General features: G+C 43.0%; 1 protein-coding gene across 5 annotated transcripts in view; it reads right to left on the reverse strand.

The window, feature by feature from the left end:
• Positions 1-15,436, reverse strand: part of LOC108627003 (Wnt oncogene analog 2) — a 59,799-nt gene that overhangs the window by 15,552 nt on the left and 28,811 nt on the right. For 4 of the 5 annotated variants that reach the window (XM_018028009.2, XM_026815236.1, XM_026815235.1 and 1 more), the window contains exon 2: positions 6,833-7,053. In XM_018028009.2, the coding sequence (XP_017883498.1) occupies positions 6,833-7,053 (221 nt within the window). Of the gene's footprint in view, positions 1-1,164; positions 7,054-15,436 lie in introns of those variants that run through there. The other variant, XM_018028008.2, reaches the window with a different exon arrangement.

Genomic DNA, 15,436 nt, shown 5'->3' on the forward strand with positions numbered 1-15,436 from the left:
ATTATAACCGACGAGTTTGTGTTGATAGACAATAGCTAATGATGACAATTAGAGCTAAATCTTTTGTCTGAAATTCATTTCAGAAGGTTAAAATGATGTAAAAATCCAGCAGCATCGATGCCAGATCGAGTATTGAAAAAACAAAACTTATTACTCTTTTTGAATTTTGACCTCTTAGGGGAAATTAACACTAGCCGGCCAGGAATCATCGTCCCAAACTGTATATACTTTATATGTATACTATTTAAAGAATATTTCTGTGCCATGTAATTCACCATGGCAACAGACTCTGTAAAATCCTTCGATCTCCTTTGTGCGGAGGTACGTAAACCCATCGAAGGCATTACACGGCCGATCCGTCTCTGTCCGCGTTATCGCGGCGCTAATTTGTTCGATAGATCGTGGAACGCGGCGTACGCGGATTCATCGCGAGTAAATTCAGCGTATCTCCGGCAACTAGACTGGACGATAGGTACGTACACAGTAGGTACGTACCACCGTGACCAAGAATTTATGGTCGGGGCTGTTGGAAATTACCATTGCCGGACCAAGTAGGAGGATTCCACGCGCTGATATTCGTTCCGAACGTAAATTACGATCCGGTCTCCGTTTAGATAACCGCGTGGATGAATTTAGAAGCAGATAACCGGACCCTTTCATAAATATCTTACACTCTCCCCGATCGCTTTCTACCTGTTCTCCGAAAATTTGGATTAATTAGTCGCGTTAATGGGAACCCAAATAGTCCTGGTTCGGGTTCCAGGCGTCGTCGATATCAGCGTTGAACTTCGAATAATAAGTAATAGACATTTTATTTTGAACCTTGCAGGTTGAACGATCTTGTTAATGTTCAGGCGACACAATTTTTAATTGCGAATATTCGATAGACATATAAATGCATTTTGGCACATGCGTGCGGTGTCACAGCCACTGTGAAATTCCACTGATAAATCGAGCGAATAAAGTCAATGGACAAGCGGTACGGGCGACAACGCGAGACTTTGACAAATCAGTCTGTGCAGGAGATTAACCAGCGTCTCGTTATCGGTCAGGTTTGACTCGCTTATGTTCACCTGGTGACAACCCGCGTTCGAATCGATCAGATATCGGTGGCTCACACGCGTGTCGACCCGATCGACCGGTTCGCGGAAATAACGAGTTCTTTTTTTTTTCATTTCACTTCTCATTTTTCGGGCGAACCGTTTAACGAGCGAAGTTCTCGTGCCACGTGGGTGCCCGAATTCTGGTCATTAGGCGGACGGGGTATCTAAAGCAGGTTGAAACGTACGCCGGGATACAGTTCCTTAATGAATCCCAGCGTCCGGCGATAAACGCTGTGTCAGAAACCGAATGCCTTCTTATTTATACGATTGATAAGGATTCGATCATGGTTCGAAATTAAAGAAATTTTCGTATAACGAAGCGTTCGATTTAATTTTAATCATCTCTGATTATTCACCTGCACGTAACTATGTAGTGTCGATCAATACGAATACATAGAAACAGAAATACATATACAAATAGAAATTGAGTATTATATAAGAGACAATTTTTTATATAAATCTTGAAAGACGTTTTTATTATAAAGCTTCGCGTTTAGTTTTTACTTTCTCCAATTGCCGGATTGAAAGTGATAGGGAATGATTTCAGCTTACTTGAAACCGAGCCTTGGAAATACGTTGTTTCGATTTGGAGAGAAGATACAACTAAATGCATGACTGGCAAAGTAAGAAATTGAAGGAGAGTGCAATTTACGGCCAGGTCGATTCATTTATGATACAGATTATTTTGAAATTGAGACAAAGTTATATCCACGGTTTTACACTAAGGGTTTTAAGGCGTTTCAAATCCACTCGACGGTCGCTGATCCGTTTTTATTCGTCGCGCGGCCATTCGTGGGATTCAAGGTATTTTCAAAATCATATATTCGAATCGTAAGTAAAATGAAATTGATATTTTATCACGATTGATAAAATCCATTTAACTAATGCACAAGTTTCATTACACAAAAATTGTACGACTTAAATGAAAATTCTATTACTCAATATTCTCTTCCTTTTAAGTTACCATTGAAACGAGAACAATTCTACGGTTTTTCGTAAATGATTTTTGCCAACCAGTTTCCCTTTAAAGATCAGAGTACGTCTCAATGGGTCGCAACTGATTTGAGTCGTGAGCGAGATATCCTGAATCAACCGGCGTAAATCAAGCTTTGGGGGCACTCTCTTTTATATTCAAACCGAGACGTTGCTCGCGATGACTTTATGTCGAGAGCCGAGTAAGCGTGATAGGTTTCTACCATCCAAAGTCGAGAACGCGATAGGATTGAATGCTAAGCGGAATAAACTGGTTAAGAATACCCGACGTTTCATTGAATTTCTGTGAGACCTACACGATTTGCAAAGTTTAATGAGTACATTTTTGTATCCGATCAGAGGTAACATATTTTTTATTGTTTGGTATACATCAGATTTGAATGATTTGCACGAGCAAGTAATCGAAAATTCGAAGGTACTCGCTTTTGATTCGCATCCGTAATTAAGGAGCAAGTCGATTGAATTAATAATAGATAATAATTCCGAAGTGGCCCGGGTAATGGATCTCTTAATTACGTCTCGTCTGCAAGATTAGGGGATACGCCCACGCACGGCTCGCCGAAATCGCGTGAACGAGTTTAATTTATGAAAATGTATTCCTCCTCCTCGAGTCAACTGGTGATCCGATTAAATATACTCGATTGAAGTACGGCTAGGGAATTGATAAATAAGGAAACTTATAAAAATTGTAATTCCTGTTGGCATCGATATTCGTCTTGCTCGTTGCCGATTTGATCCGGATAATCGGTAGGTAAATAAATAAAATCGATAAGATCGAATCGCAGGAACGTACAAATTCGCGGTGTATCTGAGATCGTAACTCGTCGCTTGGACGTAAATCCGATCGGGATCTCGGTGTAAACGCACGATGCTCGGCCATATTCCGAGAAACGAGTTCATGAAGCGGAGTGATGCGCGCGCGATAACGCATCGATAGGTCGGAACACGCGAAGAAAACGGATCGTTCCGGGGAAATCTTATCTGATAAGCGCACGGTGCACTTGTCTCCTTGATCCCATAAAAATCTCCGGTCGAAGCTTATCCGGTGATGATATCGACGTTATTAGCCTATAAATCCGTGCTAATTTTATTCCACGCGTGACAAAATAATCCGGACCGCACGCCGGTGGGCAAAAAATACAACAGTCGGAGAGCGTGCATCCCTGATAAAGTCAACGGGTTGACGCGACGCGTTATCAGTACCTGCCGAACCCGACCCAATAGAAAGCAACACCACCACCGTTCGAACACCTACAGTGCCCGCGAAGAAGCTTTGGTATCTTTTTAAGAAATACGTTTCCTCGTAGTTTCTTTTTCATTTCGCGACCGATTCGATAATCGAGCCACGTTTCATTCGCAAACTGCGACATCCTGAATCTGCATACGTGCAACTCTGTTTTCTCTTCTCATTGCATACAGTGAGTGTCAAAAGTGAACTGGATGTGACTTCTATTCGAAACGCTTAGCCTTCATGTTTCATATGACTGGAACAGTTAAATCGATTCTGCAAAGAACACCTGATGTACATTACGTAAAAGTATTTAAACAAATGGTTTCGATTCTTGTTGTTCGATGAGTTGCAATTCGTATGCACTTTTGACTGTCACTGTATATGTATACCGGTTCTCCAGTTGGCCGTGTCGAAGCGCGCGAGTAATTTAATCTGCGAACGGGAACTGGCGATTACGACAACTGGGAAATCTTCATAATCGACTTGATCGAGGGGGAAGAGATCCGCGCTCGTGCTGTCTCTCGCAGGTCCCCTCATTAGAGGACCGTCCCCGTCCATTAAACAGCGGATACGTTCGATTTTTCGCATCGGCGCCCGTTTGAAGTTCGATGAAATAGTTTCGTTCGCGGATTCTTCGATAATTAGCATGGAAAATGATTCCAATCCAACTAGAACAGATAAAATGCGCGAGAACAGTCTTCGGTGGAATAAATAATATTTAATTGAGGTGCAATTCGTGTTCGTACGAGTATAACGCGTAAATATATGAAGATTGCGTAGATTTTATTTTTTAATTAAATCGCACCAAGTGAAGAAGTTATGGAGGGAATCGAGGTGCAACAATGTTGTCTAAGGACTCGATTATATCTTGTTAATGAACATTTCCAAGACCCGTCTACTGGATCTTCGAGTGCACGTTGTGCAACCTAGCCGAGGAGACTTCGACGCCGGCATGTGAAACTCGTTAATCGCCGCGTTTGATTCGAAGCCTCTCCTAAATAAGTAGCTACACGCCGCGCGGATTCCATCGAGCGTTTTACGAGCCGGGAAATATCTCGGCCGCGCAAAATCGTCTCACTTAACGTTCGCCGCGTCGAGCGGCCCCGTTAATTTCACTAATTAAGTTAGCTCCTTCGTCTTGCCAGGCGTTATTTATATTTTTTACTCCCTCTCGTTAATTCATGCTATTTCCGTTTCGTTTCATTTACTCTTTTATCCTGTAGATAATTAAGATGTCTCATTTATATTTTGTTCGATACGTTGAAAATAAATAAATCATTCTTTCGTCTTGCGTCTTCTTCAATTCATTGTATCCGTAATAACGTATTATATGCAAAATATACTGAATCTCATGCGTATACACTGTCATACAGATCGTATAGTACTCAGTAATTTTGTTGCTGCAGCAGCAGCAGCTGCGTTTGACAAAGTTGAATTAAGTATCCAACAGCGAGCGTGATTCACTACCATAAGACTCCCCAAGCTGATCGACGAGCATAATAAATTTCATTTGTACGCAAGAATGTTGTGAATAATTGTAGCAATGCTCGTTGTACGATGCCTCGTTTCACAGTGCAAAAATAACTTGATTAAACCATAAAATAAATTTAACTCTCACGCTCCTAGGATCCTCGATATTACAGGCGAATAAAAAGAATCCTTTGGCGACATAATTCAGTGGTCGAAGGGTTAAACAAGGATCGCTTGAACCCCGCGTGTTTTATCCTTATGGAATTCAAGGGGGTCCGATTGTATTCCGTTCAATGGGAACAAGCCAAGTGACAAATAACCGGCGTTTATAAATCAGCCGTCCGACTTTCGCTCTTTCCCACGTCCGGCCTTTTAATCCGGTGAGTTAATCATGAGAAATCGCGGTGCGTGTCGTCTACCTGTTTCCTATAAACCGCGCGGCCGCTTACGGTTTTTTAATACGCCAATGACAAATACGTTCCGTTTAACGATATTTATGCGATCGGATCACGTCGGCTTCTTGACTGAAATACCTGGATTATCTCCTGCCCGAGACATATCGCTTTCGCCGTTTGTCCCTGTTTAATCCCGGACTGCATAAGTTACTCGCCCTCGACTACACGAATTATACGTGAAAATGATGCGTCTCGTATCGTGAAATATGGATACAATTATATCGTTAAATGAAATTCATAAACTGTTGCTGGAATAAAATTCACGAATCGACAAGGCAGTCGTATAGAGAATTGTAAGAAATTCTGAATATATTAATGTATCTGTGTTTTACTATAACGATGATGCTGTGAGACTTCAACGCAGTGGCACAGACTCTCTGGTAGCCAAGTTATCTTTTGCAACGTAAGGGAACGACGGTTCCCGCGGTGCGAGGTTGAAATCCAGAAGCGAAGGTTCCAAATTAGGGAGTCGGCGGGCAACGGGCGCTCACCGCGGACGTTTTTACGAGGATTAGGCTCGGAGAGGAGGACGACGCGAGATGGAGGGATAAAGGGAACGGTGGCCCGCGGTAGCGTGGATTTTATCGGCGTGGAGATCGACCAAACCCGCTTTCTACTCCCACAACCACTTTAAACCCTCACCGAAGAGCACAGTTTTGTTCCTGCACGTTTTAAGATGAGCATAACCATTTTTAGATTCAGGATGAATTCGTTTTAAGGCAAACATATGTAATATGAATGGCGTACGCAGCTTGAATCGTCGCTGTATTTAATTATGTTTACACAGGATTTAATAATGATTTATTGCTTCGTTATTATGCAGAACAAAATTATGAAAACGTATAGGGAATTTATTGAAATTCTCGTCCTAATCAAATTCTACCTACATCGAACTCCAATAATTCTTTTCATCGACCTGCCTCGAGGACTCGTTTATTTTCAATAGGAAATGATTAACTGCTAGACGAGCTCTGCCGTAGATTGTACATTAATAAATTCACGATGAAACCTAAAGATATAGTTAATGAAAAGACCATTAAGCATGATAAAGGTCCGATCGCCTAATAAAACACGCGCGTGACACCCGAGTCGTTTATCTTAGTAACAGATACCTACGTGTTCGATTAAATAATTTAATACCGAATCGATTAAATTGATTTCTCAAACTTTTACATGTAGGTCGATACATATGCAGATGAAGTTGAATCGGTAATTAATTAGGTGGAGATTAGAAATTTCAGTTGCCTAATTCCAGTGCCTGCTTCGAAACTTTATCGTATTTAACATTGTACATTTTTAAATATACGTCGTGCCGTAAATTGATATAAACTAACGGGTTTGTTATTATCTATTAGCCGTGCAACCAATTATGATTCTCGTTCGGTACTCTATAAAACTGTAGCTCGACCCTTTTCGCGTGGAGCGCAATCATTTATGCCGCATGAACGGGGCGAGTGCTCGAAATACCTCGCATCCATTACCGGGGCCTTTTACAGCTAAGAACCGAAGAGGTAAAACGCGGCGCGCGTATAATAAATAGCGGGCCGGCCGCGGTGACAGGACAATCCTTGCTCTCTTACCTACTATGACCACGTGGCCGAAGACCTGATCGTTCGCCACGTGGGAACAGTTCCAACGGTGATGCCTGAACTGATGCCGGCACTCGCGCAGCCCCAGCTCCGCGCCCTCGCCCACAGCCGGCATCGCGTGCGGCGCCTTTCTGCACTGCTCCCGTTGACTCTTAGCCAGGCCGGGGATGCGACCGCAAACGGCCGCGCCGACCATAACCGCTCCGACCACCCTGCGATCAAAAAATATCGTTGAATCCTTTAAAACATAATCTGTAATTATTAATTGAAATAATTGCTTAAAAAACGTTTCGTTTAATTAATCATCTGTGCTCTAGTGAAACTATTAGTTTGAACAAACATCGCGTATTTATTGTACGTCGACGAAATTAATTTGATCCCGCTGTTATAACATTCGGTAGAGATCTGTCAATCAAATTTCGTAAAAGTCGCGCGATCGTTCACCCACACTTTCCAAGAAGCGAGGCAACGTCAATATGAATCATGCAAGACGGTGACCGTGGGTTTTTTTTTGCCGAGAAAGGTGCATTACGGAGAAAAAGATTATCAGAACGTGGGATAAAAGAGTCGTGGCTGGTTTCTTACAAATTTCCTTCTGACTACTTTTCAATCTTTGTCCTCTATGCAAATTGATTCAGTGAAAATGGCTTGTCTAGCTACTTTCGTTTGGTTATTGATGGCGTAGAGAGTCACTCGATGAGATTTATAGTAATGGTGTTAATGAGATACGCGTTTATTTTCGATGATGTACCGAATTGGCGAGAGACATCACGTGGGAGTGAATGGGCTAACGAGTATGTAAAAGGGTATTCGACGTATTAAAGGAATGCCCTGTACAATTGTGGTGGGACTGTTTTAAAAAAGGCCCGAGGCCCATCCGTCATCCCGGATCCTTTATTTCGACATGTTCACAGGCAACCTGCGAGATCACGGCATACTGAAAACGATTACCCGCCGACAAGCCGAAACGCGATACTCTCTCAGCCTCCTACCGGTCCATTGCGTAATTTACATCCCATAAGTCAAGCTCCTTTCGTGTGGCCGCACGGTTTCCAGAAACGGTCGCGAGACGAGAAGTGGCATTCCATCCGCGATTAAATCCGGTGGAGATTTATGTAACGGCGGATGTAACAGGAATTGTTAAGGTGAAACGGCATAGAGTTTGAATTATGTCGCTCGACAGGTTGTTCCTCGTCGACGTTCTATTTTTACGATATAACAGGATAGTACCTATATAAATCGCGTGTCTTAAATACAATCGCCAAGACTTAATGTATCGACTGTTTGCTTCGTCGCGTCGCCTCGGGCTTATTTGAATTTCGGCGGTGCTGGATCCCGAGGGAGCGATGATGGATCGTCGGGAGCGGCTCCATTTTAACACTTGCCGACGAGCCTGTATTTAAGGCTAATTTGAGGCTCGAAAGCAACTGATTGTGAGAGGCGCGATGCTTCAATAAATATATTATATGTTCGAACGAATGTGCGACTTTAGTATAGAAATTTTTATACTGATTTACTCTTTGAGCAATATTAAGAATATCTGATATTTGATGTATGTATGATATCAGTTTTAAATAGAAACGTTGGATACTTCGGAGGGGCGATGCCTGCGGCTGGTCGACGCTTGAGGCAATTTGGGGTTGAGGGCGAGTCGGATTTCTGCGAAGCACAAAATTGCGACGATTACGCCGCGTTCCCGAGGCAACGGTTATTTGCATTGGAATGCATCGCGCGACTCGATGGCCGAAACGATCCACGCTTGACCATCGGTCAGATTAAAGATAAAGCACAGAAGATGATCGTTTAAATAATACTATCCTATTCTGTGCAGATTGATTCAGTCGGCTTTACTTATTTCAGACGAACGATATTGTTTGTTCTATGAAATCTGAATAAGTAAGAAGCAGCGTGTCGTACGAAACGAGAAATATTGCCCGGGGATTCTTCTTGTTATTTTCTGCACCCTCTTCGTTCTTGATGAACGCGTCGACGCGATGGGCGGCGAACGAACCCGGAGAGCCTGTTCTGTGATTTCGAGAAGACATAATCGCGCGGACGGCTAGTGAAGATGTTGCAGCTGCTGGGAAAAGATGGGAAGTAAGCAGTGGCTATTGTCTACTGCTCGGGTCTCGACTGTAATCACCTTCACATGATGAGACCTGCTAGCATTTCTAAAGTAACACTCCATCGATCGAAGTCTCCTAATTTTTCCACGGAATCGAGTCTTTTCTTTGTCTCGATGGAAAATATACACGAAGCATTCGTTCATTTGCTATACTTTTTTTCAAAATGAAGTCTAGTACAGAATACAGCTGTTATTAGTGTTCGAATTTGGAAATGACACCAAGCTGAGAACTTCGGAATGTTTATCTCTCTCTTGATCTTGACTATAATTTAATGCATGTGCTAATGAATGTTACACAGAATCGAGTCACGAGTGATTCAATTTCAAGACCCTTCCCGCTTCAAATAGCCGATAAGCGTAATCTAGACCCAGTGAAAAAGTGTACACTTCATCCGAGACCTTTACGTGCTGGGAACAATTACCGGTACACCGTAATTTTCGTGCAACTACCACTACGAGTAATTGAGTTTCGTGCCACTGGTGCAACTCATTATCATAAATTACTCAAAACATACAACGGTAGTTGCAATTCTAGATACGCGGGTACAGTGCAGTTCAAAAGTATCGGAATCGTTCTTAAAGAAGAATTTTTCTCGATGGTGTAAGGAATAACGTTGCTCCACTTTGCATAATATTCTCTTTCTTCGGAGGCGACCGTTGAAATCGGTTTCACGGTACGTCGAGATTCTCGAAAGTCCGCGCGATTCGACGCCCCTTCGCGGCCGCTGATCGATCATTACGCGCGCCGACAGCACCGCCCAAAGCGGATCCTTTTACAGTTGTAAGTCGCTTCCAGTGGTCCCAGCTGCCCCTCGCAATAATCTTTAACATCATCTTCTTTTTACCGATGAAATTTCATTCGGTCATGCTTCCGCTTTGGAGCTTCGCCCAGGTTATAATTAGGTGTGACACGTTTTTGGGAGAATGTCCCACTAAGTTGCGTTCACAATCACTGGGCCGTCGTAAATTATACCTCGGCCGCGAGTTTAAATTGCAAATTCTTTCAATATGCAACTGTGTATCCTCAATTAAAAGCTTATCCGATAACGGAGTTTCATTTAAGCTTAAATCACCAGTGTCTACTTAAACGCGTTGCTTGTGAGGGTAACGACAGAACGTAGCTGGTAGGCAACGTTAAAAAGAGGCTTCTCGATACGTGCGCATTCATTATTTCTCTTTTCCGAGTTACATCGTAATTTCATTGAGCGTTAAACCCCCATTAACCGGCTGCATTGGTTGTGACTCGTTGTAATTTGTGATCGTAAACCCCGCATCGGACGATCTTAACGTGATTTATATTTAAATCAGCTTACCCCTCCCTTTGGAATTCAATGAGAAGGATGCGAGCCTCCAGTGAAACAAACTCTCGGGTGGTCCTAGAATCGTGCAAAATTGTTCAAATCTCGAAATTCGACCGCTCTCTCACACTGACCATCGAATACAGTTCATTCGTAGGAGTTAGAGTAAGATTCATAAACGATATAAGTACAGTTGATAGGATCAAGATCCATGTAAGTGGACGTAGAAGCATTTTTTAGAAAGCTTGCAACCTTAATCCGTGTCAGGTTTGTTACACTCAGCGACGGAACGAGTGACAGGAAATCGTGAGGGTTTTCAGATAACGCTTTTTCAGACGAAAACCGCTGCCAGCCCTCGGCATCGACAAGAGAATTCGTTGCGGTTGACGTAAATCCCCGGGGTGATGCATGATACCTACTCCCAGTGACTTTAATGCCTGACAATCTCATACGTCGCGTACAAAGTGGTTCTCAAGCCTCGTGCCTTCAAATTTCCTATTGAGCTACTATACCTCCTCTGAATATCTTTTAATCAATGTACGTTGCATCATTGGAACGTTGCAGATAAATAGTGAAGGATATAAAATGATCTTGCGATTGGTTTTCAACCGCAGATGCGTACCCGGAAGTTTTGTTTATCTAAATTGAACGGAGTGTTTCCTATTGGTAGAAAATCGGAGATCGTTAGCCAACTATTCACGTGCATCCCGCTTATCGAAAGGTTACCAGTTAGCCGTTTGCATTAGGCTGCATTATCCTTGCTATCTCAGTTCCATCGACTGTAACCATTCGTACAATATCTACGCACGAACGCTCTACGAAATCTGATTTCAACTGCGTGCAACGATATCGATGAATTTTAAATAACCAACAACTATCGAACGTTTAAGATCGAGATCTATTAACCTAATTGTTAAATTTCTATAATTAATAAGGATATAATTAGGCAACTTTCTCCCAAGGAGCGACTGGTAACTGCGGCTCTAATTCTTCTAAGTGCCATTATTACCCACCTCCTTCCTGTAGAAAATGGCTTAATCAGTTACCATTAAGTTTCCAATCACTGTTATCAGCTCTCAAGAGTCGCAAGAAATAACGAACGTCGTGCGAGACATTTGTAATTAGTAGACTGCGGATTTGATGCATTTACAGGAGAATTTGTATCCGCGTGAAAGATACAAAGATAGCATGTAATTTGTGCAATGTTTAAATTATAAAAGAAGTTTCTGTCTGAAATGCATCCTTCCAGCTGGTGTCGCGAAATATTTTATCTTCAAGAAAAATTCGCAGCGTGGCAATTACAGATTTCGTATAGGTACTTTCGACTCGTACTACGAGCGCCAATGGTTTCCTTTTATTTGTCTCGTTTAATGAAACGTTTCGCGAGTAACGGAACTACTTGATATGGGAATATCGAATTCTGGGTAATTACCGGAGACGTAGAGAACGTTTGCTTGCAACACTCGCGCTGTTCCATTAAAAGGCAAAAACAGACTCTTGTCCGCGATAGAATGCAAGTTGAACGCGGTCGCCTAGATGGAATAACGCGATAAATCGAATGAAAATCACAGAGAATTAGCGGTTTCCGCGTTTCTGTGCGGTTCGACTAATGACAGAACAAAATATCTGGTGGCACGGGAGAGAAAGTGCCATTTGAATTGAGAACCTGCAGGATTTACGCGTTGAAAGGAACAATAAAGTAAATCAGCGTTTCCAAACAAATCAAATGGGACCGGATAAACGGCCTCGCAGGATCGACCGATTATTATCGATGAACCGTCGATGACTCTACTTCTCGAGAGGGGTCCGGAATCGATTTAACCCAGACCCATTTAGTAACAGGGGGTCCGTTCAAAGTTACTTTTAATCGCGCCACGGGCCAACGGGGAATAATGACCAGGAGGAATCAGAACGAAAGGAGACCTTGTCCGGCGGACCTATCCCAAGAACTGCCTCGGGACACCTTCGCCGATTAGTCACGGTGCGTATCCAGCGCCAGAAACCCATTCGCTACGGGCTGTCAAGTTAAAAATCTTCCCGGACGATCGAACGAAACGCGGGCGATCTCATTGTGTTACAAGAAGAGTAGAGATCCTCCGATAGGATAAACGGCGTACGAGCCAAAGCCTTAAGCCCCCGAGTAACCGAGACGAGTCTTCATACACAATTAATGAATGGTGCCGTTCGTATAATCGTGAAAATCAATCGTACAAAAATGCGTGAATGAATAAATCGAACTCCGAAGGCGTTGAAAGCTTATCTTAAAGATTCTTAATTCGTTCGCTGGAACGGTGGCAGAAAAATGAATCTCGGAGTGTCGTTAAACGCGCGGTGACACCGAATGCTCGATTTCCTCGTTTGCATACGCAGGCACGCGTGCGTCGCGTCGAGGCACGTTAGCTGCCGCGTATCTCGGAGCCGAGATCGCGAACCGGGTCGTGAATCTGCGGACTAGATAAGGGGATGATGCATAGCTTCGTTGTTAGAACGGCAACCGGTTCCCTCGGTGACGAAACCACTTGCCCCGCCGTGGAAACCGTAACGAGCTTTTCCATTGTCCTCTTCTAACGAATGTCTACTCGTTTTTTCACCCTTCGCTGTTTCTTTACGAACTTGCGAAACGCGTTGAGAGACGTTGAAAAAATTGGATACGTTCCATCGTGTATATCCTGCTTCTCGTCCTTTGGTGTATCGGCAGGTTAATTCGATTCGCATTCAATGCTAATGGAAGGTGAACTTCTCGATTCCACGTGTATGTCAGTCGACCTACGCTGTGTCTCAATGGATCCCAGTACAAGTTGATGTAATGAATTTAGAGTAAAATTGGATACTCACAGTGGAAACAAATGTTTAATAAATATCATTTCCCTTTTTTTTATATTAGAGGCAAGACTTTAGATTTATATTATGAAGTGAAAATTGTTGAAACGGGTTTGCCTTTTCCTCAGAGAAGGAATAGCGTCTAGCCTTCGGGTTATTTATGTCAGCGTTTCTGACCAGGGAATGAAAGAAACGTGTCGAACGTCCGCGTTACGATCCTCGACAAATTTCGACCACGGAGTCGAATTATTACTCGGAGGGGAAGTTCTTAAAAAGGTTCCAAGGGACCCGGTGCTAATTAAAAGGATCGAACGGGGCCACCTCGGGACCCAGAAGATAAGATCTGATCGTGAGAAGAAAGCTGGGTTTCCGCTCGGCAGGTGAGATATTTTGCACCGAAACGGGCTTGTCACCATCTAGGAGGATCTATTAGTTCCGGCGAGGGTGGGTTCAGATCAGATCGAGATGAGATTAATTCGGCACCGCTAATTGGTGAAATATTGACTGGTCGAAGAAAATATCTCAACATCACGAGTCACTGCGACTCTTAAAATGTTTGTTGAAATCGTCTGGAAGACTCGTCTCATTTCTTAGAAAAGGTATCTTTATTTCTGTCGCATGAGATTAAAATTCAAAGCTTTCGCAGAAACAATAAAGAAGTTGTGTCCTTCTCTTAAGAGCATCAAAATCTCGGCTGGTGGTTCACATACAAGCCTGGAATCCACAGATTTTTATGCATTCGTACAGAAAAGTTTAAGTAATAAAAAGAATATAAAATGTAGATAATGCACATTTGATGTACCTATCAAAACCAGAAATTCAGCATCTTTATCTTAATGAGTCATGGTAATCGTCAATGCATTAAAAAAATGATCTCTGAAAATGGACTAGAATCAAGTTTTAAGGGGTTGAAAGACGTACACAGGTGGCGACTATCAACTGGTCCCAGAGAAAGGAAGAAGCGGTTCGCATAAGTTCGCGATATTATCTCGGGCATCGGGCCCAGTGGGTTGGTGTTCCTACGTCTCTCATCCCGCGTGGAGGAACGCAGCCCGCGGATTCCCACGCGTTCTACGTTCGTCCAATTTCGAAAGTTTCGGGGTCGACCGGGTTAAATGTGAACACGGGAATTATGCTAATTTTTGGCAGCCGGTCCCATCGAGAAGTTCGTCATCCCCGATTATATAAGCGAATTCACGAAAAGTACAAGACGCGATAACAGTATTTGCAATTACTATAAATTTTATCTGACAGATTTCTGGCTATCGTATTGCAAGTACCACAGATTTTAAACATGCTCTAACAATAAGTACGTAATTCCTATTGTAGGCAGGGAATAGGTTTAGAATTTGAATTATATAATTTAGTAGAGGCAGAAAGGTACCCCATTTCCAAAAAACCGTAATTTACTGATCGCCCGAAGCGTACGGGGCGTGCCGAGAGGTTGCGGTTGCGCGATTCCCAACGTAAATTTCCAATCCCGGGGACCCGTTCCGGTTAGCGTTAGCGTTGGTGCTAATCCACCGAATTATATTTCAGCCTCGCCGGGCCAACCGCGTCGTGACAAAGCTCGTCTCGTATTTTTGCCGATTAACCCTCTTTTGCTCGCGTTGATGCTAAGTTATTATCGTACACGAGACACCCGTGCGAGTGGGAGTGGACGCGCGCGTCTTTTGTACATTTCTCTATTCCGACTCTCTTTTTTCTCGAGTGATTAGCGATTCGATTTAGGCGCGTGGGCGGTTACGACGTTGGTAAGCCGGTTTCCTAAATCCTTGAGTCGAGGGTGCGAAAGATCAGCTGGATCATGAGTCAATCTCCGTACAACGCGATTTATCGTCGTCTCACGTACAGTAAATTATTTACATAAATTCGATAGATCATACACGATGAATATTAATTTCACAAAGGTTTGTCTGATTCGCGAGAAAAATGGGCAGACGATTTATACTAGAAACGAAGTGGCTAGTGATTCATGGTTTCCTTCGTAATATATGTACGCAAGTAAACCGTGCAACTTCTGTTCGGTCCAGCTGATCAAATCACTGTATGTATGAATTATATAAATATGGGCCTGGACGTGAATCGGACTTGTTGAAGAGGGTCCCGCGGAACATCGGTCGTGACTCATGGGACTTGTAAAATCGAACACGCAAATTCTTCCTTCGAGTATCTCACAGTTAACAATGATCTCAAAATTTAGTAGGTACTAATCGCATAGATAGAGTGTATCGTTATTTTCTTGTACGACTTCTGAGAAAATCTTTGTATATAGTATGAATACCGACGCAGCTTCCTATGCAACCATTCTATTCTCTCAACCGCGCTTATGCGAGCATCGATGATCTCTAC

This window comes from Ceratina calcarata, unplaced genomic scaffold, assembly GCF_001652005.2.
Source record: "Ceratina calcarata isolate Rehan_Ccalc_2016 unplaced genomic scaffold, ASM165200v1 scaffold436.2, whole genome shotgun sequence".
In the NCBI taxonomy this organism is placed as follows: Eukaryota; Metazoa; Arthropoda; class Insecta; order Hymenoptera; family Apidae; genus Ceratina; species Ceratina calcarata.